The 25,732-nt window shown below is 52.6% G+C and overlaps 4 protein-coding genes and 7 non-coding genes across 26 annotated transcripts; 9 read left to right on the forward strand and 2 right to left on the reverse strand.

Moving 5' to 3' along the window:
• Positions 1–315: 315 nt before the first annotated feature.
• Positions 316–6,896, forward strand: dkc1 (dyskeratosis congenita 1, dyskerin). Its single transcript, XM_060051536.1, has 14 exons — positions 316–420; positions 981–1,030; positions 1,119–1,205; positions 2,095–2,186; positions 2,473–2,657; positions 2,782–2,846; positions 3,089–3,215; positions 3,487–3,617; positions 3,918–4,061; positions 4,386–4,506; positions 5,034–5,256; positions 5,748–5,802; positions 6,124–6,285; positions 6,408–6,896. The coding sequence occupies exons 1-14, from the start codon at positions 405–407 to the stop codon at positions 6,471–6,473; spliced, it is 1,524 nt and encodes a 507-aa protein (XP_059907519.1). The 5' UTR covers positions 316–404; the 3' UTR covers positions 6,474–6,896.
• On the forward strand, positions 1,704–1,907 carry LOC132458331 (small nucleolar RNA SNORD17). Its single transcript, XR_009525893.1, has one exon. It is a non-coding gene; the product is annotated as a small nucleolar RNA SNORD17 (small nucleolar RNA).
• Positions 2,288–2,366, forward strand: LOC132458353 (small nucleolar RNA SNORD83). Its single transcript, XR_009525905.1, has one exon. It is a non-coding gene; the product is annotated as a small nucleolar RNA SNORD83 (small nucleolar RNA).
• Positions 3,287–3,364, forward strand: LOC132458350 (small nucleolar RNA SNORD83). The gene has a single exon (XR_009525902.1). It is a non-coding gene; the product is annotated as a small nucleolar RNA SNORD83 (small nucleolar RNA).
• LOC132458374 (small nucleolar RNA SNORA36 family) lies at positions 3,659–3,792 on the forward strand. Its single transcript, XR_009525924.1, has one exon. It is a non-coding gene; the product is annotated as a small nucleolar RNA SNORA36 family (small nucleolar RNA).
• LOC132458351 (small nucleolar RNA SNORD83) lies at positions 4,212–4,289 on the forward strand. Its single transcript, XR_009525903.1, has one exon. It is a non-coding gene; the product is annotated as a small nucleolar RNA SNORD83 (small nucleolar RNA).
• Positions 4,747–4,950, forward strand: LOC132458375 (small nucleolar RNA SNORD17). Its single transcript, XR_009525925.1, has one exon. It is a non-coding gene; the product is annotated as a small nucleolar RNA SNORD17 (small nucleolar RNA).
• LOC132458352 (small nucleolar RNA SNORD83) lies at positions 5,864–5,941 on the forward strand. The gene has a single exon (XR_009525904.1). It is a non-coding gene; the product is annotated as a small nucleolar RNA SNORD83 (small nucleolar RNA).
• Positions 6,670–11,553, reverse strand: im:7136021 (uncharacterized). The gene is made up of 4 exons (XM_060051560.1): positions 10,737–11,553; positions 8,876–9,067; positions 7,753–7,960; positions 6,670–7,607 (listed from the first exon to the last, which is right to left on the reverse strand). The coding sequence occupies exons 1-4, from the start codon at positions 11,413–11,415 to the stop codon at positions 7,349–7,351; spliced, it is 1,338 nt and encodes a 445-aa protein (XP_059907543.1). The 5' UTR covers positions 11,416–11,553; the 3' UTR covers positions 6,670–7,348.
• On the forward strand, positions 10,930–15,316 carry cinp (cyclin dependent kinase 2 interacting protein). Of its 9 annotated transcripts, XM_060051688.1 has the most exons (7): positions 11,597–11,738; positions 12,021–12,270; positions 12,639–12,745; positions 12,969–13,134; positions 13,494–13,599; positions 14,102–14,231; positions 14,655–15,316. In XM_060051688.1, the coding sequence occupies exons 3-7, from the start codon at positions 12,739–12,741 to the stop codon at positions 14,855–14,857; spliced, it is 612 nt and encodes a 203-aa protein (XP_059907671.1). In that variant the 5' UTR covers positions 11,597–11,738; positions 12,021–12,270; positions 12,639–12,738; the 3' UTR covers positions 14,858–15,316. The 9 variants fall into 9 exon arrangements, 4 of the variants coding, with proteins under 4 accessions (XP_059907672.1, XP_059907671.1, XP_059907674.1 ...); XM_060051689.1 differs by lacking the exons at positions 11,597–11,738; positions 12,021–12,270 and adding an exon at positions 10,930–11,059; XM_060051691.1 differs by lacking the exons at positions 11,597–11,738; positions 12,021–12,270 and having other exon boundaries at positions 12,296–12,745; positions 14,655–14,843; positions 15,031–15,316.
• Positions 15,317–16,230: 914 nt separating this feature from the next.
• On the reverse strand, positions 16,231–25,537 carry znf839 (zinc finger protein 839). Of its 8 annotated transcripts, XM_060051361.1 has the most exons (14): positions 23,907–25,537; positions 22,413–23,570; positions 21,115–21,246; positions 20,243–20,356; positions 19,910–20,002; positions 19,412–19,555; positions 18,640–18,747; positions 18,283–18,370; positions 17,833–17,896; positions 17,327–17,521; positions 17,237–17,284; positions 17,144–17,191; positions 16,594–17,095; positions 16,231–16,351 (listed from the first exon to the last, which is right to left on the reverse strand). In XM_060051361.1, the coding sequence occupies exons 1-13, from the start codon at positions 25,005–25,007 to the stop codon at positions 16,612–16,614; spliced, it is 3,777 nt and encodes a 1,258-aa protein (XP_059907344.1). In that variant the 5' UTR covers positions 25,008–25,537; the 3' UTR covers positions 16,231–16,351; positions 16,594–16,611. The 8 variants fall into 8 exon arrangements, with proteins under 8 accessions (XP_059907344.1, XP_059907345.1, XP_059907343.1 ...); XM_060051362.1 differs by having other exon boundaries at positions 16,594–17,191; positions 17,237–17,269; positions 17,372–17,521; XM_060051360.1 differs by having other exon boundaries at positions 16,594–17,191; positions 17,237–17,269; positions 17,342–17,521.
• Between the last annotated feature and the right edge of the window lie 195 nt (positions 25,538–25,732).

The raw sequence follows: 25,732 nt of genomic DNA on the forward strand, positions 1-25,732 counted from the left end.
TTGAGTGATAAACATGGGCCTGTGCTTAATGCAACTGTTGGCTAATTGCTCCCGGGTAATGAAGCAGAACACCTGCAGGGTCAGAGCATGTAGAGGGGAATCCCATTCAAATAATCTCTTCCTTTTTAAAACTTTTAAAACTTAAAATTATATTTCATTTTATTTACTGTACATTTTCTGAATGCACCCTGCAGTACACCAAAGTACCCGGGGTACGAGAACCACCTGTTTAGTGAATAGGACGGTCTGTGCCTGTTGTGACCGCGCCGGACGCTATGTGGCAGTAGCGACGCACGAGCCATCACGTTCACTGACGTCAGGGCGTCGACGACCCGGCGGAAGTGGAAGAGGGCTCATATAAAGAGGGGCACACGCGGGTTTTCATTCTGAAAGCGCATGCTGAGATGGCGGACTTGGAAGGTAATTTGTTGTTCAAATTGTTATTTGTCACTTATCGTGTGAGATTTGCACTGTAACGTTAGTCTACGTGCAGGTGTTAAGGATCAATCTCTGCAGCATGTTATAATGTTAACCTCTGGGTAAATGGTCTGCAAACAGCCTAAATTACTTTCAGTGCACATGCTAGATGTTTGAATACCAAGTGTATATTTTGAATGAACAGGGATTATTTTGCACGAAATACTTGTCAGTCAAGTTACTAAAGTGTGACGTACACACTACTCGGGAAAGCTGCTCGTCTTGTTGTGCAATTATGTTCATAACGTTGTTTGTGTTGCATGAGCTTCCACCAAATGCAGAATCGCAATACAAGTGTACGGGTGGGCCTGTTCCACATGTTAGCATGCAGCGCAGGTTAGCCAGTTAGCTTAGCACACATGGCCCGTACGCACCACGTGCCGGCCTCTGCCACGTGGGGTTCTCCTTGTGCGGGATGTGACGCCGCTCCATAATCTGTTTCATCTGCAAAATTGACATTTAAAATTGGTCAATTACATAATTAACATTTTCTCCCCACGCAGGATCGATAAAGAAAAAGAAGTCGAAGAAGGTGTTGGAGGAGGATGTTGGGGTATGTATCAGCAATACAGCTTTACATCCGTAACGAGCTATTATTTACCAGAGTGATATTAAATAACTAATAAATGGTCTTATTACAGGACATCCAACAGACCGGCGACTTCTTCATCAAACCAGAAGCTAAGGCGGCTGCGTTAGACACGTCGCAATGGCCTCTCTTACTCAAGGTGGGTCCCGAGTCTACAATACATTTTTTTTAGTGTGTCTAATGGGTCAGAACCAGTCGCTCCGGAGCTGAACTAGCTGTGGACATTTGATGATCCAATTTAGCAATAAAAGTAATGAATACATGTTCTGTTTTTATTGACTGATGGCCGTGCTAAAAGTGGGACTAAAAGTGACTACGTTCACCGGCAGATGTTGATAATTATTACTGAAGCAGATGCACTGAAGTTGGTTGGGGTTGCATATTTTTTCCAAGCAAGAAATGGGGTCAAAGGTTGAATCACTGCAGCCTAGAAACTCGCGATGAGCAGGAAGTGCATCTAATGCTTGTTATTGATGCTGCAGATGATTAGTTACAGACATGGTCTCATAGTCAACTAATACCTTAATGTTGACTCGTTGCACACTAAATGTCGATGAGGTCCGTGTCTGTCCACGGTCTGGTGGCCTACTGGGTTGGGGTCCTACTGGTGGGTTGGGGGTCTTACTGGTGGAGCGATGTGAAGTGATGAACCTGTTTATCCATTCTCTGAGTGCTAGCTGGCTCCGGGTTCTGCGCTCTCCCGGGTCCGTTCTGGCCCCGGGCGTACCGTCAGTCGCCCCCTCCTCCGCCCCCAGCGTTCTGCTGGGGTCTGGCGGGGCGGTCGCCTGCCGGGCAGACGATGGGGCTCGGCGTAACCAAGACGATTTAAACCTCTGATCACATGCTCGTCACCAGTGCGCTCCGTTGTGGGTCACCCCTAAACTTCACAGCTGCTGGGGTTCGAGTCTGTTCGATTCTTGAGCAGTATAGAAATCCTCTGAACGTCTGATGTTGTGGATTTCATTCATTGTTTCCATGTCTTCAAACCATGAGTGCAGTTACTGTAACATCAGTGCTTTGTTTTGCAGAACTTCGATAAGCTGAACATCAGGACAGCCCACTACACACCTCTCCCCAACGGGTCCAACCCCCTGAAGAGGGACATCGCGGACTATGTCCGGTAAGAGACCCTCCCGGCTCGGCCTCAGTCGAGGAAACGCCTTTAGCGATTGAGCTACAGGAAGAATCCTAGCTCTAATAAGCAGCAGTGAGCTACAAGAAGCCAAATGATGAGCTATATAGATGCATGAGCACGATGTGCGGAGATGACCAACTATCTATCACCCATTGACTGATGGCTTGTAGCGGGGGGCACACTCTGTCCCCCCCCAGTGGAAGGCTAGTCTTGACGTGCTCCCCGAAGGTTAGTACGGACTAGTGGTTAACTTGAGTTGTTCACCCCCTAGGTGCGGCTTCATCAACCTGGACAAGCCGGCCAACCCTTCGTCCCACGAGGTGGTGGCGTGGATCCGACGGATCCTGCGGGTGGAGAAGACGGGCCACAGCGGCACCCTGGACCCCAAGGTGACGGGCTGTCTGATCGTGTGCGTGGAGCGCGCCACGCGCCTGGTCAAGTCCCAGCAGAGCGCCGGTACGTAGCAGCGCAACACACACACACACGACGCAGTAAACTAGGTAATACAGTGAGGCATCTCTGTGGCTGTCGCCCGACACTAAACTGGCCCCTCTCGCTACTCTTCTGCTGTCCCTTGCAGGCAAAGAGTATGTGGGAATAGTACGGCTGCACAATGCTATCGAAAACGAACACACGCTAGCTAGGGTAAGTGTCTGGGCTCGTGTCCCTCGACTAATGTCTCATCCTATAGTGTCATCCAGAGCAGTGTCTGGTCCCGCGGGCTCTGACGTGCAGCTCCGTGTCTGGCCCCACGGGCTCTGACGTGCAGCTCCGTGTCTGGCCCCGCGGGCTCTGACGTGCAGCTCCGTGTCTGGTCCCGCGGGCTCTGACGTGCAGCTCCGTGCCTGGCCCCACGGGCTCTGACGTGCCGCCTTCTTGTCCTGTAGGGTCTTGAGACGCTGACGGGAGCGTTGTTCCAGCGCCCGCCCCTCATCGCGGCCGTCAAGCGACAGCTGAGAGTGAGGACCATCTACGAGAGCAAGCTGATCGAGTACGACGCAGAGAGGAGGCTTGGTGAGTTCAGCTTGTCCTCGGTCTCTGCTGTATTATGAATCAAACGATTAATTAACCATGAGCTCCTTGAAGCCAAATGATGAGCTATATAGATGCGTGAGCACTATGTGCGAGGATGACCAAATATCTATCACCCTTGACTGATGGCTTGTAGTTGAAGGACTCTGCTGTGAATGAACGGTTGTAATTCACTTTGGATAAAAGCACTAGAGAGAACCCTATTCGTGAGGTCCTCGGTGACGTTGAGCTAACCCTATTCTTTGTGCGGTAGGGATCTTCTGGGTGAGCTGTGAGGCCGGGACCTACATCCGGACGCTGTGCGTTCACCTGGGCCTGCTGCTGGGGGTCGGAGGTCAGATGCAGGAGCTGCGGCGGGTCCGCTCCGGGGTCCTGGGGGAGACGGTGAGACTAGACCCCCCCCCCCCCCTTTCTCTGTACCCTGATCCCAAAGTGTTGAGTTCAGCTCTGGGCTCCTCCCCAGTTCTGGTAATTAACCTTTGGCACAGAAACGGGCGGAGTGACTCGATGTTCAACTGTCAACGCGTTTGGCTTTTGTCTTTCACTCCGGTCAACACTCGATCATTGAAAATGTCCCTTTGTGTTTTGGTCTATGGCCTCTGGTCATTTAATTTGAACACAAAAAGAAATGTATATCTATCTGAAGGTCCATGAGTCTTCCTCTAACTGGCTGTGGTTCCTCAGGATAACTTGGTGACCATGCACGACGTGCTGGACGCCCAGTGGCAGTTCGACCACAACAAGGACGAGACGTACCTGAGGCGCGTCATCTACCCCCTGGAGAAGCTGATGGTGTCGCACAAGAGGCTGGTGATGAAGGACAGCGCGGTGAGTCAAGACGGCAGCGGACTGCCAACGTATAGACGGGAGTCCGACTCAAAATGTCACTCTACATTAGTTGGCGGAAATGTCCTCCAACTAATGAAGGACAGACTGCATTATATATATTTTTAATTTAATTACAGTGAGGTACTTTAAGCCAAATGATGAGCTATATAGATGCGTGAGCACTATGTGCGAGGATGACCAAATATCTATCACCCTTGACTGATGGCTTGTAGCAGAGACCGCCTCGTCCACTAGGGGGCGTCCCACGCACTGTGAAGCCTGTAGCTTTAAGTTTAGCCTTCTGACGCGTGTTCCGTATTGCAGGTGAACGCCATCTGCTACGGTGCCAAGATCATGCTGCCGGGCGTCCTGCGCTACGAGGACGGCATTGAGATCAACCAGGACATCGTTGTCATAACGACCAAGGGCGAGGCCATCTGCATCGGTGAGTCTGGGCTCTGGTTGCCGTGGGTAACCTGGTCTGGGGTTGCAAACGTCCAATCTAGTAATGGGTGGATGGATGGGACCACAGTGGCTTCGGTTATTGATGCTGCAGATGATGAGTTAGTATCACGGTCAACTAATGTCTTACGGTTGACTCGTTGGTCCATGTGGAAGTGGTCCATGTCTGGTTGGGGCCTTGGGGGTCCTACGGGTGGGTTGGGGGTCCGACTGGTGGAGCGATGTGAAGTGATGAACCTGTTTATCCATTCTCTGAGTGCTAGCTGGCTCCGGGTTCTGCGCTCTCCCGGGTCCGTTCTGGCCCCGGGGGTACCGTCAGTCGCCCCCTCCTCCGCCCCCAGCGTTCTGCTGGGGTCTGGCGGGGCGGTCGCCTGGCGGGCAGACGATGGGGCTCGGCGTAACAAAGACGATTTAAACCTCTGATCACATGCTCGTCATCAGTAGGCGCCGGCCTGCCCAGAGTTTGGCCGCGTGGAACCGGTGGCCTGACCTGAGCTCTTGTGTTTGTAGGTGTGGCCCTGATGACCACGGCGGTCATCTCCACGTGTGACCACGGCGTGGTGGCCAAGATCAAGCGGGTCATCATGGAGCGAGACACGTACCCCCGCAAGTGGGGCCTGGGCCCCAAGGCCAGCCAGAAGAAGATGATGATCCAGAAAGGGCTTCTGGACAAACACGGCAAACCCAACGGCAGCACCCCCGGGGAGTGGAAGACGGGCTACGTAGACTACAGGTATGGACCCGCCGCCGGTCACTAGCACTAACCAGCTGTAGGTCAGACCGGGACTAGTTGACTAGCCCCACTAACCAGCTGTAGTTCAGACCGGGACTAGTTGACTAGCCCCCACTAACCAGCTGTAGTTCAGACCGGGACTAGTTGACTAGCCCCACTAACCAGCTGTAGTTCAGACCGGGACTAGTTGACTAGCCCCAACCAGCTGTAGGTCAGACCGGGACTAGTTGACTAGCCCCAACCAGCTGTAGGTCAGACCGGGACTAGTTGACTAGCCCCACTAACCAGCTGTAGTTCAGACCGGGACTAGTTGACTAGCCCCACTAACCAGCTGTAGTTCAGACCGGGACTAGTTGACTAGCCCCAACCAGCTGATGAAATACGAGTCAAGTCCCTTCATCAAAATGTTTTGTCGGTCAAGAAAACAATGTCCCAGTAATGTGAGGGATGTGCACAACATGGTGGCTCACGCCCGTTCGTTGTTCTTTCAGTGGCCAGGGGAAGAAGGAGCCGGCGGCTGGAGATGCCGCGGACGCCTCGGCTAAGGTTGGTATTCTCTAGTTTCGCTGCGTTAATCATTTTATTCACTAACGATGAGCTACATGAAGCCAAATGATGAGCTATATAGATGCGTGAGCACTATGTGCGAGGATGACCAAATATCTATCACCCTTGACTGATGGCTTGTAGCAGAGACGCCCTTAGACCACCGCCGCTTAGCGCCGGTGGTCTCTTCTGGTCGTCAAGGAGACCATAGTGGCACCCAAGTTACTTTATTCTGAAGTCTAGTGGAATTCAGAAGGTCTGCACTTCAGTCTTTCATTTGGGCAAATGTTGACCGTAGTTTCCCCGTTTCTTCTTCTGCAGAGGAAGAGGGAGGATAGCGACGGCGAAGCGGCCAGTGTTCCCAGTACGCCCAGCACAGAGGTGAAGAAGAAGAAGAAAAAGGAGAAGAAACTGAAAAAGGAGGGGGAGGAGGCGGAAGTGGAGGTGACGCCGCCTGAAGCGCCGGAGGAGACCCCAGAAGCGGTGAGGAGTGGTTAAAGTTCACGAAAAAAATGACGTGTATACTCTTGAAATTCTTCTATAATGTTCCACATCTCCCTCGAATGACTACTCACGCTTTCCCCCACTGACCCGTTCCCCTGCAGGGTGAGGAGAGTGCCAAGAAGAAGAAAAAGAAGAAGAAGAAGTCGACAGCGGAGGACTCTGAGTGAGGCCTCTGCTGCCGGGGCAGAGACTCAAAGGACAATACGTCTCTAACGCGGCGCGCTGAAGAACCTTCTGGATCTTTTAGTTGCCCTTTTTTTTTCTTTTCTTTTTTACACGTCTGTTTCCAGACGTCTGCGGTCGCCCGCTGCAGACATTTGAATTTTGTAAATAAAAACAAAAAATGTTTTTGGGTGGACCCTCCCCAACTCTTTATGTTGAAAGTCTGTTCTTGCCTTAAATGAACTCGCAGCCCTGTGGTGTTGTCATGGTAACCTAGACCCCTCCCTATCTGGCCCACTTCCAGGATTGCTGGTTTTAAAAAGATGTATAAAATGTAAAACCTGTTTATATAAACGGCTCTCCCAAAGCCTAAGTAAAGGGGGGGGGTTGTGTTTCAATGACCTGTCGTGTATTAAAGATTTTTTTTTATACATAATTGCAATTTACTCAACATTTATCGCTTATCCAGGCTTAAGTACATGACCGTTGCCTAGACCGGTCAGTAATGGTCAACTTCAGGAGGTAGTTCATTAAACTCCAGGCCTATCATGGCATTCTGTTCATTCAAAACAATAGATTTCTTTAATCTGGCATTCATTAAATCCTAAATAGTGTAAAATGTAATTAAAGAAAATGGCAGTATTGAGTGTCCAACCCGATTTCATCATGCTGAGTTTCAAAAACGGAAGTGCAACATTGGTACCCAGATGGAATTACAAAAGCAGAAAAGTCAAACCCTCAACATTTCTTTCAGCACTGAGGAATCTCGGTTCCATATCCTTGTAGGCACCTTTTCAGATTTCAGCAGAATCACTTCATACTACGTCTTGAACATTCATGTGACCGCAGTACACTCACACCGTTGGGAATCACGACGCACCTATGAAAGACACTGGCATAAGAGAGGGTCTTGTTGGCGTTTGGGGGTGATGTGGATCCGGTTATTGGTCAGGTGTCGGAGCTGCGCTATGAGGTTGGACAGCCGAGGACTGGTGGAGGCGTGGCCGCCGGCCGGCCGGATGTGGGTGTGGCCCTCGGCCGGCCGGCGGTGACCGCAGTACCAGTCCAAGACCTCTAGATGGTGTAGTTTGTCCAGAAGGGCGAGGCCAAGGAAGTCCGACTCGGGCACGTTGTGATGACTGGAGAGAAGGACACAAAGATTAATCGGCATAACACTTTACCATGTTACGTCTGATAGATATAGAAAGGCATGTAGATACACACGCGCTCACTATAGCGCACTTTAAAAGATGCAATGTGATGAACAGAGGGGAGACGTCTGACCGTATCTTGAGGGTCCTGAGCTGGGGGAAGAGCTCCGGGACCAGGGCTACGTAGCCCGTTGCCCCCCAGGGCTCCAGGTGAAGGTGCTGGAGCTGGGGTAGCCTGGCTCCCAGCTCCACCAGGTCGTCCAGGGTCAGGTCCACGCACAGCGTCAGCCCCACCACGGACTGGGGCAGGCAGTCGGCCCACGCCCCCAGACGGTGGCCCCCTTCACGCCCGGGAGAAGCACAACGGCAGGGACGTCACACCTCGGTCCCAGAGAACCCGTCGTGCACTTGTGGGTGTGTGTGTGTGTGTTTTGATAGTGTATGGGTGTGAGTGATTGTGAGTGATTGTGTGTGTTTATGTGTTGGTGTGTGTGTTGTTACGGGTTGCCTTTGTGGTTTGCTGCTTGTGTATTCTGTGCAGGGAGCAGGCCTGAGCAGGCTTGGCTTGGGAGCCTATAAAGCAGGCCTGAGCAGGCTTGGCTTGTGAGCCTACTGTATAAACAGGGCATCCTCGCGGTAGTAAAAAAAAAAAAAAAAAAAATGAAGGCCCTTGAAAGGTAGTAAAAGGTAAAAAACGCAATTTGACTTGGTAGTCAATTTTTCACCACCACCTCGATCAATCAAAGAAACGATCAATGTGACATGGAACGGCATTAAAGCGATTAAATCACACAACGCTTCGAGCAGTCACCAGCAGCGGCTTCGTGCGAAGGGGGAGCAGCTCTTTATAAGAGGTCTGCGCGGGACACAATATTCACTCCCGCTCCCGCCTTGTACAGTACCGCCCCCCGCCCGCTCCCGCAAAGAACTGTCATTTTTAGTCCCGCTCCCGCCCGCAGTTATGATATTATATCCTGCTCCCGCCCGCAAATGCCCGCAAGGATGGATGTTCACTTTCTGTCCATTGGCCTGGAAAAAACGAGCGCGCACATAATTCCTTAGGCTACCAGTATTGGTAACACATTTATTGGTAAGCCTGCATGTTTTCAACCATACAAAATATTCAATAGGCCTCAGTAACTGAAACACGAAACGGTCACGTATTAAAAAAAATGCGTGCGTGCGTGCGTGCGTATCCCTCCCTCCAGGGGGGGGCGTGCCCCCAGCGTGTCCCCCCCCCCCCCCCCCCCCCTCACCGTGGACGCTGAGGTGGGTCAGCCGGGGCAGGGCCAGCAGCCAGGTGCAGAGGTGGCACTGCGGCCCCGGGACGGAGTACAGGTGCAGGACGGACAGCCTGCGGAGGCCGGCCAGCGGGGCCAGCGCCTCCCGGGTCACCAGCGTGTCGTAGTTCAGCAGCTCCAGGCTGGACAGGGGGAGGGGCCGGGGGCCTGGGGGGGGGGGGGGGGGGGGGTCAGGGGTCACATGACAACGTGGGGGTTACACCCGCAGTCTGTAGGTCAACGTCTCTACCGGCTGTCGGTAAACTAACCACCTTACCGGCTGTCGATCAACTAACCACTCTACCGGTTGACAGTCAACTAACCACTGTACTGGCTGTCGGTCAACTAACCACCGTACCGTCTGTCGGTCAACTAACCACTCTACCGGTTGACAGTCAACTAACCACTGTACTGGCTGTCGGTCAACTAACCACCGTACCGTCTGTCGGTCAACTAACCACTCTACCGGTTGACAGTCAACTAACCACTGTACCGTCTGTCGGTCAACTAACCACTGTACCGTCTGTCGGTCAACTAACCACTCTACCGTCTGCCGGTAAACTAACCACTGTACCGTCTGTCGGTCAACTAACCACTACCGTCTGTCGGTCAACTAACCACTCTACCGTCTGTCGGTCAACTAACCACTCTACCGGTTGACAGTCAACTAACCACTCTACCGGTTGACAGTCAACTAACCACTCTACCGGTTGACAGTCAACTAACCACTCTACCGGTTGACAGTCAACTAACCACTCTACCGGTTGACAGTCAACTAACCACTCTACCAGCTGCCGGTAAACGAACCACTCTACCGTCTGCCGGTAAACGAACCACTCTACCGTCTGCCGGTAAACGAACCACTCTACCGGCTGTCGGTCAACTAACCACTCTACCGGCTGTCGGTCAACTAACCACTCTACCGGCTGTCGGTCAACCAACCACTCTTCTGGCTGTCAGTCAACTAACCATTCTGATCTTCGTTCCGCCTCCACCAATCACCAATCAGCTCTGAGCGGGAATTCCGACACAGGGAAGGAGCATGAAGGACACGACCAGACCCTCAAGACCCCCTCAGTGCTGGGGTACACCAGACCCTCAAGACCCCCTCAGTGCTGGGGGACACCAGACCCTCAAGACCCCCTCAGTGCTGGGGTACACCAGACCCTCAAGACCCCCTCAGTGCTGGGGGACACCAGACCCTCAAGACTCCCTCAGTCCTGGGGGACACGTCCAGAGCTTCGGTGCGTCAGAGGAGGTCTTCATGAGACCCCCTCTGGCGGTGCTGCTGTCTCTAGGGTGCTGTGGTCTGCAGGGTGCTGAGGTCTACAGGGTGCTGTGGTCTACAGGGTGCTTCTGACAGCAGGGTGCTGTTGACGGCAGGGTGCTGCTGACTGAAGGGTGCGCCAGTGTCCGTTTGTTGACACAGGGTTTGGTATCCAATCTTTTTATCATGAGGAAACAGACGTTGCTGCTGATGGAGGAAACGTCTCCCGCAATCACTCCACTGTTCCCCTGTTTTATTAACTGTACATTAAGTATCATGATTCTAAGGATTGTCGTGTTAACGACGATAGCCTGTTACTATTCGGCTATTTGAAAGGTGCTGTAAAGTGGGTTTATTTATCACACACACGCACCATCATCATCATCATCATCATCATCATCATCATCATCCTCCTCTCATTCTCCTCCTCCAACAGGGACCAGGAAAAACACACAGTAGGCCTACTTGTTCCTATGTATTTAAACGTCTAGTTGTACAGCCGTTATCATTAGTCAAGTCGGCCACTGTGAGAACATCAACCCTTTAGTACCACACTGTCTGGAGCCTGACCTTCCAGCTGCTGCTGAACCGAGGGCGGGCTGAAGAAGTTGTCCGGCAGGCTCCGGTGGGCCACCATCTCCCAAGACAGGTGCTGCAGTCTGGGCAGTCCGCTCAACAGGTCGTGGAAAGCGCGCAGCGGGATGCGCTCCGTCCCGTCGTGGTGGTGCAGAAGCTGCTTCAGATTCCGCATCTTGGACACGGTGCTGATAAACTGGACCGTCGGAGAGCGGAGCTTCACGTTGCACACGCTGAGCCGGGTGACCTGCAGGGACAGCAACTGCAGCAGGGGGCAGAGGTCCAGCGGACACTGGGAGTTGTGGAACGACAGGCTGGTGAGTTTGGAAAAGCGGGCCAGAGTGTCTAGCGGCTGCGGCTCCGACCAGTAGTCCACCGCGACGCCTGTCACGGACGGCAGCGCGTCTGGCAGCGGCCGCAAATACTTCTTCTTGCCTTCCCTCAGGACCAAAGTGCGGACGTTTCTGCGAGCCAGGGTTCTCCAGAACCCCCGATTGTATCGTGAGAAGTCATTCAGGACCACGGAGAAATCTTTCCAAAGATAAACATTTTTATCTAGTACTTCTCTGAAGTACCTGCAGGTCGCGCGGACGCTGTGTTTATCCCGTGTCGACAAGAAAGTGAACGCGTGAATCCAGACCTCCTCCGGGAGAGAGTACTCCTTTAGCGGCATGGTAAAGTCCGCATGTGTAAAGCTCACGCTTTAATTATCCCTTAAAATGACTTTGCAACTCTTCCCAAATCCTCGTATCATCGATGATCGGATCACACCGCTGGTCGGGAGGCTGACGTCACGTCATAAACGTACCGAGTGACGTAGGCTCCGTGTGTTGCCGCCTTCAAAACAGCTCGGAGGTTCGGAAGCTCTTACTTGTCTTTACGTAAACCTTCCCTTCTCGAATAAGAGTGTTTAGGAAACGCTCCTCAGAAGTTCGTATGCTATGATATAAAACCGGAAAAAGAGATCGTTCGTGAGACTGGACTTCTTAACAACAAGTATGGATGCCCGCAGGGACCTCTTTGCGTTTCTTTGCTTAATCGGATGAATCAGTAATTAGAACTGCTTGCGATTGTTGAACATGAGCGAGAATTTAGCAGGTGATGTTTATAATTGTAGGCTATAATTGATCGCAATGCAAATGTTAGAATGGGTGTTAAGTTCGCCTCTTAGTGCTTGCTGCAAGTTCACTTCAGTCTTTCAATGAAATGGGCAGCCATTGTTGTGAGGTGAAAACTCCGACCCAACAGAGTGTTCAGAGCACTTTCCTCCGAGCTTAGGGTCCAAACCTCCGAACTTCCCGGAAACTCCGAGCGTTTTGAAGGCGGCATGTGACCCATGGACCGGACCGCGGAATGTCCAACAGCGCTACCCCACAAGGAGCGGTGTCTGCCTGCAGCCAGTATTGCCCGATTTGGCGGGAAATATGCCCCAATCTGGCAACACTGCTCCCTGGTGGCTGCCTGCGAGAGTTCACCGCGGACACTTCTGCTGCGCTATGGGAGATTCTGAATATCCACGTTCGCGCTGGTAATTAGCTAATTACAGCCATGCATTTGGTATCTTTCTGTAAGATGTAATATTCAGAACTGTCTGCACACCACAACAAGGCCCACAAACATTGGACACTTAATGTAATGCACCTAAATCATAGTTCCATGCAATCTTGGACCAATCACATCGTTTTCTCTAAATTGTAAATACGGCAGTATTAAATCTCTCCCGACGTAAGTCCCGTATCCCACAGGATTCGAACGCGTCGTCCAAGCAACACCAATCGGGGAGAGGAAAACGGACGTGACGTATTAGGAACCAAAGCATCTGCCACGGCAGCGGAGGCATGGAAGTGGTTTGTAAACACTTTTAAAACCACCCGTCGGACGTTACTTGTTCCCCAGACACCAAGAGACCCTGGCCCGCTGAGCCGTCCTCAGCGGACGGAGGAGGGACGTTTGATTGACGTCCAGGAGAGAAACGTGCCTGAGTTGAGCCGGCGGGATGGAAGGTAGCGTGGGACTCACTGTGCAGGGCAAACATGACAGTAACATGCTGTTGTCATTTACAATTATAGTACTATTATTATTTGTATCATCCATTTAGTATGTATTTACGCTGGTTTATTGAAGACCTACCGTACTTGGTCTGTATGTATGTCAGTTTGGTAGGGGTAGGTTAGGGTCAGTTAGTTAGGGTTAGGGTCATAATCCCATTCTTCTCCCTACTTCCAGACCAATCACCATCGTCGGAGGGCAGGAAGTGCAGTGCGGTCACAGGAAGTGGGCGGAAGCTGAAGGACAACGCCGCCGACTGGCACAACCTGATCCTCCGCTGGGAGAAGCTCAACAACGAGGGCTCGGGCGTGGCCGAGAAGATCGTCGACCAGCGGCTCAAACGGTGCGTCCACACACCACTACACACTAACACACCACTACACACTAACACACCACTACACACTAACACACCACTACACACTAACACACCACTACACACTAACACACCACTACACACTAACACACTAACACACCACTACACACTAACACACCACTACACACTAACACACCACTACACACTAACACACTAACACACCACTACACACTAACACACCACTACACACTAACACACCACTACACACTAACACACCACTACACACTAACACACCACTACACACTAACACACCACTACACACTAACACACACTAACACACTAACACACCACTACACACTAAAGACCCCCCGTGCCCCCCCCCCCCCCAGGTCTCCCGGTGAGGCCGCGGCCCCCCCGCCAGGCTCTGCGCCCCCCGCCCGCGGCCGTCCCCTGGAGCAGGCGTGCTCCGAGCTTGTGGGTGTGGTCAGCAAGATGGTGGGTAGCTACCCGTCACATCATCTCCATCTAGGGGTGTCAGGGTGAGGTGCTCAGGGACACCCCAACATTCAGCTAGGAGGAGCCGGGGATCGAACTAGCGACCTGCTCTAACTCCCGCGCTACTGTCGCCCTCTCACCGTCACGGTACTATCAAAGGCATGGTCTAGCACGGGCTTCACTCTGGAGTCCCTGGCAACACAGCCGTCGGCGACATTGAACACAAACAGACTTTAGATAGATAGATACTTTAATAATCCCAGGAGGAAATCATTTTTGTCACGAACTCCAGATATACAAACACAAATATTAAGAATAAAATATAATATAATATATATATATATATATATATATATCTCTAATATAAATACATATACATAAAAGATAAGAGTAGAACATCGAATATAAATATAAATAATATTATGCACGAGGACTCTAGTTGAGACGCTGGTTGTTGTTGAGCGCCGGGGCGTGGTGATGAAGTACTGAGTCTGTCCACCAGGCGTCCATCGTCGCCAAGATGGAGCGCCTGGCCTCGTCTGAGCGGGGCGTCCTGGAGCTGGAGGCCTTCCAGAGGGGCGCGGCTGGCCAGGGGGGCCCACTGTTCCACAGCTGGCCGACGCAGCTGTTCGGTGGGTTGACCTCACGGGAGGGGAGGGGGGCTTTATGGACCCCTGACGGGACGTTTAGGGGGACACAACAGGGGACAGACAAACATTTACATTAATAGTAGAAACTAGAACAAAATACTGAAAATGTATCTCTGTACGTGATACGTTTTGTCCGTACCACACAGATGAGACTACTTAATGCCTCCCTTCACAGCTGCCCAGTGTCATATATTTTATATCGATCACAATATCAAAATAGAGGATGCTTCGCTACCATCTCAATAGTTTATAGAATATAGAGACAATATAATATGGAAAGTTTTTGCTACACTAGACATGGCCTCCTCTAACGTGCCAATGACGTTAAGTAGTAGTAGCAGCCTGTCAGACCAACGATGTGTTTTAACTTTGGATATGTTTTCGTGTCCACCCGGGTCCCTCTAGTGGAGCAGTCGGCAGGCCTGCTGCAGTGCTACCAGAAGGAGCTGGCTCTGAAGCAGAGGGTGCTGCAGGAGCTGGCCCACACCGGGCCCCCGGACCTGTGCATGGTGTACCTCTCCTGCTGGCTGCACCAACCCTACGTCCCCGCAGACAGCCGGCTGGCCCTGGAGGCCCTGCTGCTGGAGACGGGCCACAGAGCCCTGTAGATATGTCGGTGTACTACAGAGCGCTGTAGATATAGGTCGGTGTACGACAGAGAGCTGTAGATATAGGTCGGTGTACGACAGAGAGCTGTAGATATAGGTTGTGTACGAGACTCCAGAGCCCTGTAGATATAGGTCGTGTACGACAGATCGCTGTAGATATAGTTCGGTGTACTACAGAGCGCTGTAGATATAGGTCGGTGTACGACAGACTACAGAGGCCTGTGGATATAGATGGGTGTACTTCAGAGGCCTGTGGATATAGGTGGGTGTACTAGACTCCAGAGCCCTGTGGATATAGCTGGGTGTACTCCAGACCTCACCCCTGAAAGCTTTTAGTAGCACTCTGTAGTGACGACAACTCTTTATGATCACACACGTTTATTAGAGGAACAGAACCCCTCAACAGATTATAAAACGGTTGTACAGCATCACAATGAATAAAATAACACCATCTGCCTCTTTTCTTGTCCAATGTTGCATCCTTTCCCATGTGTAGTACAAACCCCGGTTACATGTGGACACTTACAGGGTCTTTTATTATAAAAAAGTAATAAAATAGTGCAGCTTTTTTTAAAGATCCTTTTCATATGTATCTACATATAAACATCACAACCAACTAAACACTTCATATTGGAAAGGAAAGACTACTTCTCTATATATAGATAGGAAAACATTGAAAAATGTTTACAAATTTACAAAGCATACTGGGCGCACCGAAACACCTGAAACACAAGTATTGGCACCGTTGGCCGGTTGCCTGGTAACCTGATCACCACGGTACGCTGGTTGCCCGGTAACCAGATTACCACGGTATACAAGTAAGCTGGCAACCTGGTCACTGTCATACGGTAGCTATCTGGCAACCAGGTAACTGCCGTACAACAGTTACCTAGCAACCGCCATAAACCAGTTTCCTAGCAACCAGGTAACCACCATACACTAATTACCTAGCAACCGTGTAGCCGCCGCACACTGTTTAGCTGTCAACCGGCGTGCGCTAGTTAGCTAACCTGCTACCGGTGTTCTGAGTGAACTACTGTACAAGAAGGCTGGATGGAGCGCGGGGAACAAGAGACCAGGGGAGATCCAACCCACGCCCAGGAAGTCTGGTTCTCAAGAACTTGAAGGGAATTTAACTGATTGGGGAACTTAATTGGTTTAACGTTCCCTGGAAGTGGATCATTTGCATTTATACACGTGGTGGGGGTGGATCTCCAACCCCACCGGTCACCTCGTCCGACCCTCCATCCAACCTTCCGATGGGAGGACCCCGCCCCCGCCTCCTGCCCCCGCCTCCTGCCCCCGCCTCCTGCCCCCGCCTCCTGCCCCCGCCTCCTGCCCCCGCCTCCTGCCCCCGCCTCCTGCCCCCGCCTCCTGCCCCCGCCTCCTGCCCCCGTTCAATCTGCTAGTTTGGATCCAAGACGTCAAATCCAACTTGTGTGTGGATGAGTTCTTCCTCTCCTCTCAGAGCTGGTCCGGTCCGGGTCAGAGCTGGTCCGGGCCGGGTCAGAGCTGGTCCGGGCCGGGTCAGAGCTGGTCCGGGCCGGGTCAGAGCTGGTCCGGGCCGGGTCAGAGCTGGTCCGGGCCGGGTCAGAGCTGGTCTGGGCCGGGTCAGAGCTGGTCAGAACCGGTTTGGCTCAGAGCTGGTCCGGGCCGGGTCAGAGCTGGTCCGGGCCGGGTCAGAAGCTGGTCAGAACCGGTCCGGTTCAGAGCTGGTCAGAACCGGTGCGGGTCAGAACCGGTGCGGGTCAGAGCTAGGCTCTGCTCTCCTCTGAGCCCTCGATGCCCAGCAGGGCCTGGACCGCCTCCAGTGGGACCCCCTCTGGGGTCTGGATGTGCATGGTGGTCCCGTCGGGCCCCTCCACGATCACGATCTGGTCCGGAGCCCCGGGCCCCTGGGGGGCGGCGGGCGGGGCGGGGTCCTCTTTGACGCTGGCGGGAGTCGGGGTGGTGACCACGGCGACGCTCTGCTGTTGAGTGACGGCCGGGGTCGGCGCGGAGACCCTGGCGACGATCTGAGTGACGGGCAGGGTCGAGGCGGCGACTGGAGTGGGGGCGGTAACCGTGACAACAGCCGGCTGTGGCCCCGCAGTCTCCGGGTGCGTCGGCGGGGCCGCGTCCTCCGTGTCCATGGGCTCCCCCTCGCTGTCGGGGGCCAGGCTGTTTGACAGGTGGTCCTGGATCAGCTCCATGGGGGTGATGGAGCTCAGGAGGGTGGAGGAGGTCAGGGAGGGAGTGGTGGAGGAGGAAGTGATGGAGGTCAGAGAGGAGGAGGAAGTGATGGAGGTCAGGGAGGAGGAGGAGGAAGTGATGGAGGTCAGGGAGGAGGAAGGGGTGGTGGAGGAGGGAGTGGTGGAGGTCAGAGAGGAGGAGGAGAAGGAAGGGGTGGTGGAGGAGGAGGAAGTGATGGAGGTCAGGGAGGAGGAAGTGATGGAGGTCAGGGAGGAGGAAGTGATGGAGGTCAGGGAGGAGGAAGTGATGGAGGTCAGGGAGGTGGAGGAGGGCGTGATGGAGGTCAGGGAGGTGGAGGAGGGCGTGATGGAGGTCAGGGAGGTGGAGGAGGGCGTGATGGAGGTCAGGGAGGTGGAGGAGGGCGTGATGGAGGTCAGGGAGGTGGAGGGAGCAAGGGTCTGGGGGAGCGTGGGAAGCAGCAGGGTGGAGGAGCTGGAACAAAGAGAAACATGACGGTGTTACTGAACCGCCAAACGCTGCAACGGTTCTCCAATTAAATGAGGTTCTATCGGAGGTCGCCTCCGTCACATGGAGGTCTGAGAGAGGAGTTGTCTCCGTCACATGGAGGTCTGAGAGAGGAGTTGTCTCCGTCACATGGAGGTCTGAGAGAGGAGTTGTCTCCGTCACATGGAGGTCTGAGAGAGGAGTTGTCTCCGTCACATGGAGGTCTGAGAGAGGAGTTGTCTCCGTCACATGGAGGTCTGAGAGAGGAGATATCTCCGTCACATTCAGGCGGCAGCTACCTGGAGGAGGGTGTGGTGGTGGTGGTGGGGGAGGTGAGGGGGAGAACCCTGGTTCCAACTGTAACTGAAGAAGACAAAAGGACATGACGTGAAAAATACAACATTACATACGAACCCCAGCTCCTCTACCCCCAAGAAAACCGTACCCAATCTCATCGGAACCCCTTAACCTCATCGGAACCCCTTAACCTTTACCATGTCAGAACCCTTAGCCTCATCAAAACCTCTTAACGCTAACCTCATCAGAACCCCTTAACCTCATCAGAACCCCTTAACCTTTTCCATGTCAGAATCCTTAGCCTCATCAGAACCCCTTAACCATGTCAGAACCCTTAGCCTAATCCAAACCTCTATCCCAACCTGTGGCTGCGTTGCTGGTCCCAACGGCAGCTATCTGACGGTTGGTTGTGTAGCGTTGTGTAGCGTTGTGTAGCGTTGTGTAGCCCGTACCTTTGGGGGGGTTCTCTATTCCATTCTGCTGGACAGGAACTCTGTTCTCCATCTTGAACCTCTTGGACGGGGGCAGCATCTTGGTGTTCTGGAACCAAGGGACGAAATGATCATCACTGATTCCAGGACACTAGTCGTATATTCTCAAGTATTGAGGATACAGAAGAGGGATTTCTACGATACGTTCACATATTACAGTGTTTAGATGGAGAAGAGGGTAAGTACTACAATAACTGACCCACTGTATTCATTTTAGTACAGCGGACAATAGATAGACATGAGATGGATTACTATATTACATTCATCGTACAACGTGTAAAATATTTGTGTCTGTAGATTATGTCCATATTCGTTTACCTCCATATAGCGCACGTTCTTGGTTGCCAGGTTGGACGAGCTTTGAGCTGAACCAGGGACCACTTTGAGCTTGTTCACCTCGTCGAAGATCCCCAGTGATTTAGCGACCTGTAGTACAAGCAGTCATTATGATGGGATGTAAAGTCTGCCACGCAGCCGTAGGGAAACACAAGGGGCATTTCTAATCATTGTAAAGAAAAACAAGGTTTTTCTTTACAATGTTTCCCAATCTTTCAACCGAAGAAGTGCCAATCTTAACTAACTGGGTTCACAACCTATATCCTAGAGGTATATATATTGTATTAAAGGTTTACCCCTACATTAAAAGCATACCCCTATAATAAAAGGCATACCGCTATATCAAAAGCAGTCCTATATATATTAAAAGTGTACCTCTATATTAAGTGTCCCTTTATATTAAAAGCCTACGTCCATATTAAAAGCGTACCTCCATATTAAAAGGCGTCCCTTTATATTAAAGGCATACCTCTATATTAAATGTGTACCTTTATTTTGAAAGCGTACCTCCATATCAAAGGCATCCCTTTATATTAAAGCTGTACCTCTATATTAAATGTGTACCTCTATATTAAATGTGTACCTCTATATTAAAGTCGTACATCTATATTAAAACCTTACCTCTATATTAAAGGCATACCTATATATTGAATGTGTACCTTTATTTTGAAAGCGTACCTCTATATTGAATGTGTACCTTTATTTTGAAAGCGTACCTCTATATTGAATGTGTACCTTTATTTTGAAAGCGTACCTCTATATTGCGGACTTCCAGGGCCGTGTTCATGCCCTGGGGGTTGCAGATGTACTCCTGGGCCATCTTGCGGACCTGCCCTTGTAAAGACTCAAACTCGCGGTACACGTCAGGGAAATGGGGCTTGGCTGGACCCTTTTCAACCTGCAGCAACACACAACCACAACGCCCACCACGCACTTGGTAACCTTCGAGTAGACTGACCCCCACCTACTCCTTACAGACGTACTCACTGTTCAGTTTGCTCAGAAGAGAGTCTGCCAAATGACCCTATATTTGGGAATAGTAATACTAGCCATTGTATTATTTGTTAATAGTAATCAGTAAATAGTAAAAGAAGTAATAGTAATCATCAGTAAATAGTAAAAGTAATAAATAGTGATAGTAATCATTAATAATGAGTAAATAGTACTATGAGTAAATGGTACTAATGAGTCCAGGGTACTAATGAGTCCAGGGTACTAACGAGTCAACAGTGCTGGTTCTTAGTGGCGGTACCTTGGCCAGCAGCAGCTCCCAGAGGGTGAGGGCTTTGGCCAGGCGGGGCAGGACCACCTCCAACAGCTCCTGGTCCTCACACTGCTCCACCAGCTACACACACACACACACACACTTAATATACACACCAATGGACCTGCCGTAAAACACACACATGAAGAGAAAGACAGACCTCTTGCAATCTCTCTTTTCCTCTCCACCAGACAGACCGACACAGACAGAGACAGACGGACACAGACAGAGACAGACAGACAGACAGACAGAGACAGACAGAGACAGAGACAGAGACAGATAGACAGACGGACACAGACAGACAGACAGAGACAGACAGACCTCTTGCAGTCTCTCTTTCCTCCTCTCCGTCTGTTGCTCTAGGCTGGCTTTGGCGCCCCCCAGCTTTGGAGGTCTGCCTCTGCGACCCCGCCTGCCTGGGACGCCGATCAGCACCTGGGGGGCAGGACACCTTCATGACCATCGTGGTCCTCAAAGAACCACAACGCCTCGCTCACACGACGTGCGTCCGTCGACGGATGACCGAGGGCGCGTCTGCCCTACAGGGGACTAGTCTTCGCAGACGCATACTGCAGCCAAACAAATCGCTTCCCGCTACAACGGGATTTGTGGATATAAATACTAAAAGGTGACGCAAACAGGAGACAAATTTCCTTAAAAAAAAAATAGAACGGCCGGATTTTTCCTGCTTCTTATTGCAAATTGGGTCCAGTAGACGCGTGGAGTGTATTTGCGTCACCGCGATCTGATTGGCCGACGGATCCGGGGCCGCCTGAAAAGTTTAATATTACTCAACTTTTTGACGCAGGCCACGGAGCCGAATGGACGGACGGACCCACAGCGCATTACGCAAGCGCCCCGTGCAAAGCCAATGAGATCCGCCGCCGGACGGAGGTAGTGTGAATGAGCCCCAGTGACCCCCAAAATGCATGGAGCTCCGGTCGCGACTCGCACACGGGGGGGGTTAAAAGTATATTTTAGAATGGGGTACACAACACTCATACACACATATTGTGTGTGCATGAGATATTATACCACCAGGTGTGTGTGTGATTAGCATTTACAAGCCCTTTTGAAAATCTGCGTCTTCTGACATCACCAGTGGGCGTGTCCACCTAGATTGTAAATGCTAATCACACTCACACACCTGGTGGTATAACGTGTCCCCCTTAACACGACTCTGATGTACCCACCTTGGGTGGGGGTCCGGGAGGGCGGCCCCGGCCTCTCCCGCGGCCCCGTCCCCGCCCGCGGCCCCTGGGCCGACCCGGGCCCCTGGACTGGACCCCCCTGAGGCCCACGGATGCGGCCGGGCCTCCGTCGCTCTGGGGAGGAGAAGCAGGCGTCAGGACACTTCATTGGTGCACAGCAAGAGACCCCCCAACGTCTAGACCCCCCACGTCTAGACGCCCCACGTCTAGACCCCCACGTCTAGACCCTCATCGTCTAGACCCCCCACGTCTAGACGCCCCACGTCTAGACGCCCCACGTCTAGACGCCCCACGTCTAGACCCTCCACGTCTAGACCCCCCACGTCTAGACCCCCCACGTCTAGACCCTCCACGTCTAGACCCTCCACGTCTAGACCCCCCAACGTCTAGACCCTCCACGTCTAGACCCTCCACGTCTAGACCCTCCACGTCTAGACCCCCACGTCTAGACCCTCCACGGCTAGACCCTCCACGTCTAGACCCCCCACGTCTAGACGCCCCACGTCTAGACCCCCCACGTCTAGACCCCCCACGTCTAGACCCCCCACGTCTAGACCCCCCACGTCTAGACCCTCCACGTCTAGACCCCCCACGTCTAGACCCCCCACGTCTAGACCCTCCACGTCTAGACCCTCCACGTCTAGACCCCCCAACGTCTAGACCCTCCACGTCTAGACCCCCCAACGTCTAGACCCTCCACGTCTAGACCCCCACGTCTAGACCCTCCACGGCTAGACCCTCCACGTCTAGACCCCCCAACGTCTAGACCCTCCATGTCTAGACCCCCCACGTCTAGACCCCCCACTGCCTTTAATGAATGACCACTTGGGGTCCTAGTCAGGTCCTTTTTGACCGCTGAATTGAAACACAATTTTACTTAAATTTGTATTGTATTTAAATTGTATTTATCATCAATAATTATTTTCTTTATGTAAATGTATGCATTCCACAATAAAGCCCTTTTGAGAGGAGATAGAGACAGACAGACAGTAGAAGGTGGAGCAGAAAGACAGTAGAAGGACGAGGAGACAGACAGTAGAAGGACGAAGAGACAGACAGAAGGTGGAGCAGACAGACAGTAGAAGGTGGAGCAGACAGACAGTAGAAGGTGGAGCAGACAGACAGCAGAAGGTGGAGCGAGACAGACAGTAGAAGGTGGAGCGAGACAGACAGTAGAAGGTGGAGCAGACAGAGAGAAGAAGGTGGAGCAGACAGAGAGTAGAAGGTGGAGCAGACAGAGTAGAAGGTGGAGCAGACAGACGGTAGAAGGTGGAGCAGACCTTTACCGATGAGTCGTCGTCGGCATCTTCCTCCTCCTCCTCCTCCTCCTCCTCTTCCTCCTCCTTCTTCTTCTTCTTCTCCTCCCCTTTCTCCTCCTCCTTGGTGAGGGGGTCTCCGTCCACCTCCACCTCCTCCTTGCCGTCGGGGCGGGGTCCGGCCGGCTCCTGGGTGGCGCCGGCCGGGGCCGCGGCCGCTGCCGGGGCGGTGCTGGGGAGGGGTACAGGCACTCCGTGGGTGGGGTTCAGCTTGAAGTGGCGGTTGAGCCCCCCGTGGCCGATGTAGGCCTTGTCGCAGCTCTTGCACTGGAAGGCCTTGGACTTGTGTCCGCTGCCGGAGGAGGGGGCTCCCTCGCGGCCCTCCTCGCCCTCCTCCTCCACGCTCATCTCAGAGTAGTCGTCCGAGTCCGAGGGGTGGCTCTCGGCCAGGTCCTCGTTCTTGATGAACTTGTAGTCCTTGGCCTTGTACTTGGGGGGCCGGGAGACGCGCCCCGACCGCGTCTGCACCTTCAGCGGCTTCTTCTCGCGGCTCTTGCTCTTCTTCTCCCGCTCCTTCACCTTCTCTTTGGCCGGCGTCGGAGGGGGGGGGCGGGCGCTCGCCACGGCGGCGGCAGCGGCGGGGGACGCGCCCGCCGCCGCCGCCGCCGCCGCAACAGCCACCGTCGTCGGCACGGCGACCGCCACGGGAGACTTGGCGGGACATTTGACGGCGACCGTCTTCCCGTTGGTCGGAGGCTTGACGGCGGAAGTGGGCGTGGTCTTCAGAAGGCGTACGGGGGAGGGGACCACCTTGGGGACCGTCATGGCGACCGGAGCTTGCGTGGCGGTGATCTTGTGCACGGGGAGGGTGAGCGTGGTGGTGGTCTGCCCCGCCATCTTCTGCAGCATGGGCACCAGGGAGCCCACCACGGGGTTTGGGCCCTGGAGCAGCAGCTGGATGGGCGGTTCCCCGGGGTTCTGCTGCAGGTAGAACTGCTGGCCCTGCTGGGTCACTATTGGCTGGATGTGGATGATCTGGGAGCCGCTCACGCTGCCATTGGCTGAGACCTTGATGTGCTGCTGATTGACAGCCATGTTGTTCTGCTGGGGGAAGGTGATGGTGGTCATGGGCTTCAACTCCTGTTTTGGAGGAACCTGGATCTGGATTCTGATTGGCTCAGGCTGGAGACGCAAAAAAACATTCATTTATGAGTATATATGACTAATTTGAATAGACTTTGAATATTTGATTGAACATCTGTCCATCATTATGAATGCATTATTCTAACCCCATCACACACTGGCCCCTACTTCAGAGAGAGGAAAGACCCAGCACGGCACAATACAATATATGATAAATATATGTTTATGCACCTGTACAGTAGTCTAGTACCGTTTCAGCGTATAGGACTGTACTATACACATTATAAATATAGGACAGTGGGTAAACTGTAGGATAGTATTTATATAGTACGTAAACTCTAGGATAGTATAAAACGAATACAAGTGGACTCTGACCTTCTTTGGAGACAGTCTGACGGTATTGCTGGACTGTATTGCCACCTGCTTGGCCACGTTCTTCAGCTGCTGAGACGCGTGGACCTGGTGCTTGACCCCGCTTCCCGCCGCTTCCACCGGGTTGGCTTTCAGCGTGAACAGCCCACCGGCGTCCCCAGCACCCCCGAGCTGCTCCGCCGGCTTGGCGGCCACCGCCTTCTGCTGGGCCGGGACGGGCGGGCTCTGCTGCAGCTGGGATTTGGTGACTTGGTCAATAACTTGCTGGAGTTCGCTGGGCGCCAGGGTCGCGAACTGCGTGCTACTCGCAGGGATTGTTTTGATGATCTGGTTGTCAAACAGGCGGGCTGCCTCGCTGTCCGAGACCTGGACGATCTGCTGTTTGGTCAACTGCTCCACCAAAGCCTGATGCTCTTCGGCTGTCAGACCCGATCCCTCCACGAAGCTCCCGTCCGGCTGGACGTATATGATGGTGGTGTTTGAGGACAGCGCGTTGACTAGCTCGGCACTGACCGTAGTGTACTCCGTGGAGGTGCCGGCGTACACCGCCTGTTCCACCTGGCCGCCGTCCACGGTGTGTGTGACTATGGAACCATCGTCCACGCTGTGTGTGATGATGGAACCATCGTCCACGGTGTGTGTTACTAGTGAACCGTCGTCCACGCTGTGTGTTACTAGTGCACCATCGTCCACGCTGTGTGTTACTAGTGAACCGTTGTCCACGCTGTGTGTTACTAGTGAACCGTCGTCCACGCTGTGCGTGACTAATGAACCATCTTCCACGGTGTGTGTGACTATTGAACCATCTTCCACCGTGCGCGAGACTAGTGAACCCTCTCCCACGGTGTGTGTGACTATGGAGCCATCGTCCACGCTGGTTGTGACGAGGGGGCTATCTCCCTCCGTCTTGGCGGTGCAGGTCTGCAGGAAGTCCGTCAAGCCCTCAGCAACTGTCACTCCCGCGGTTATTTGGCTCTTCTCGGTCGGGTCATCCGAGGGACCTTCGGTCGAGTCTATCTGGGGTGCAGGCGGTGGAACACACTCGACATCATGTTCTGCCGCCTCCGCCGAACACAATTTATTCTCCTCCTCGTTGTCCGCCATTTTGGCTCGAGAAGACTAGCCACCAGCGTCACAAGCTAAAAATAATGTGCAATAAACGGAGCCGCTCGATCGATTAGAAAAATGAATTGTAACCAGCAAAAACGTGCTCAAATAAATGTTAGCATTAATAATCGATAAAATAGACGCATTTAATGTTTGAAAACATCAACTTGTAAAATTAAAACACGAAAAGATAACGGACCGCGAAGATTTTTTTACTAGCCTAGCGTTTTCCTTCGACGGAGTCAAGAGGAAATGGTTCCCGGACTGGATCGACAACAAACTGGCCGAGCGGCAGAGATGTGACATGGCTTTGGCTTCACTGCGAGGAATTAGACACTACATATACACGTGGCACGCTATGCTCTAAATCCCTAAATAGATAAGCGTTATAACTACATCGCGAACCTATCTCGGCGAATGTGCTGTTATAATTCCATTAATACATACAGTACATCCGAGAATACGACTGGCAGTATCGGACAATACGGTCGTCACTCCGTTCCGACTCCACCGCCGGGGATTGCCAACACCCGAGTTATCTCAGTGACGTTGTTTCCGTATCCGGCTATTTTTTTTTCTCGACAGGGGGAAAACAAAATCGTTATTTTTCCTTACTATTATTATCAAGTCACTGCTACCTTTATTTGTTTAAATAACAACAATTTATCCATAATGTATATACAATAAATAAAGTAAAAATATAAATGCCATGAATGAGTCAT

Source organism: Gadus macrocephalus, chromosome 5, assembly GCF_031168955.1.
Source record: "Gadus macrocephalus chromosome 5, ASM3116895v1".
NCBI lineage: Eukaryota > Metazoa > Chordata > Actinopteri > Gadiformes > Gadidae > Gadus > Gadus macrocephalus.

What these genes read in the sequence shown, in the direction of transcription:
- dkc1 (XM_060051536.1), top strand. An exon ending in TGTTGGAGGAGGATGTTGGG is followed by an intron (nt 1,031 to 1,118) that starts GTATGTATCAGC and finishes GTCTTATTACAG; the next exon opens with GACATCCAACAGACCGGCGA. An exon ending in AATGGCCTCTCTTACTCAAG is followed by an intron (nt 1,206 to 2,094) that starts GTGGGTCCCGAG and finishes TTTGTTTTGCAG; the next exon opens with AACTTCGATAAGCTGAACAT.
- im:7136021 (XM_060051560.1), bottom strand. Translation starts at nt 11,415, where the DNA reads ATGCCGCTAAAGGAGTACTCTCTCCCGGAGGAGGTCTGGATTCACGCG. An exon ending in GGTTCAGCAGCAGCTGGAAG is followed by an intron (nt 9,068 to 10,736) that starts GTCAGGCTCCAG and finishes CCCCCCCCCCAG; the next exon opens with GCCCCCGGCCCCTCCCCCTG. An exon ending in CTCAGGACCCTCAAGATACG is followed by an intron (nt 7,608 to 7,752) that starts GTCAGACGTCTC and finishes CCTTCTCTCCAG; the next exon opens with TCATCACAACGTGCCCGAGT.
- cinp (XM_060051689.1), top strand. An exon ending in TGGGTGTGGTCAGCAAGATG is followed by an intron (nt 13,600 to 14,101) that starts GTGGGTAGCTAC and finishes TCTGTCCACCAG; the next exon opens with GCGTCCATCGTCGCCAAGAT. An exon ending in CTGGCCGACGCAGCTGTTCG is followed by an intron (nt 14,232 to 14,654) that starts GTGGGTTGACCT and finishes GGGTCCCTCTAG; the next exon opens with TGGAGCAGTCGGCAGGCCTG.
- znf839 (XM_060051354.1), bottom strand. Translation starts at nt 25,007, where the DNA reads ATGGCGGACAACGAGGAGGAGAATAAATTGTGTTCGGCGGAGGCGGCA. An exon ending in ACCACCACACCCTCCTCCAG is followed by an intron (nt 17,522 to 17,832) that starts GTAGCTGCCGCC and finishes TCTTTGTTCCAG; the next exon opens with CTCCTCCACCCTGCTGCTTC. An exon ending in CTGACCTCCATCACTTCCTC is followed by an intron (nt 17,285 to 17,326) that starts CTCCCTGACCTC and finishes GACCTCCATCAC; the next exon opens with TTCCTCCTCCCTGACCTCCA.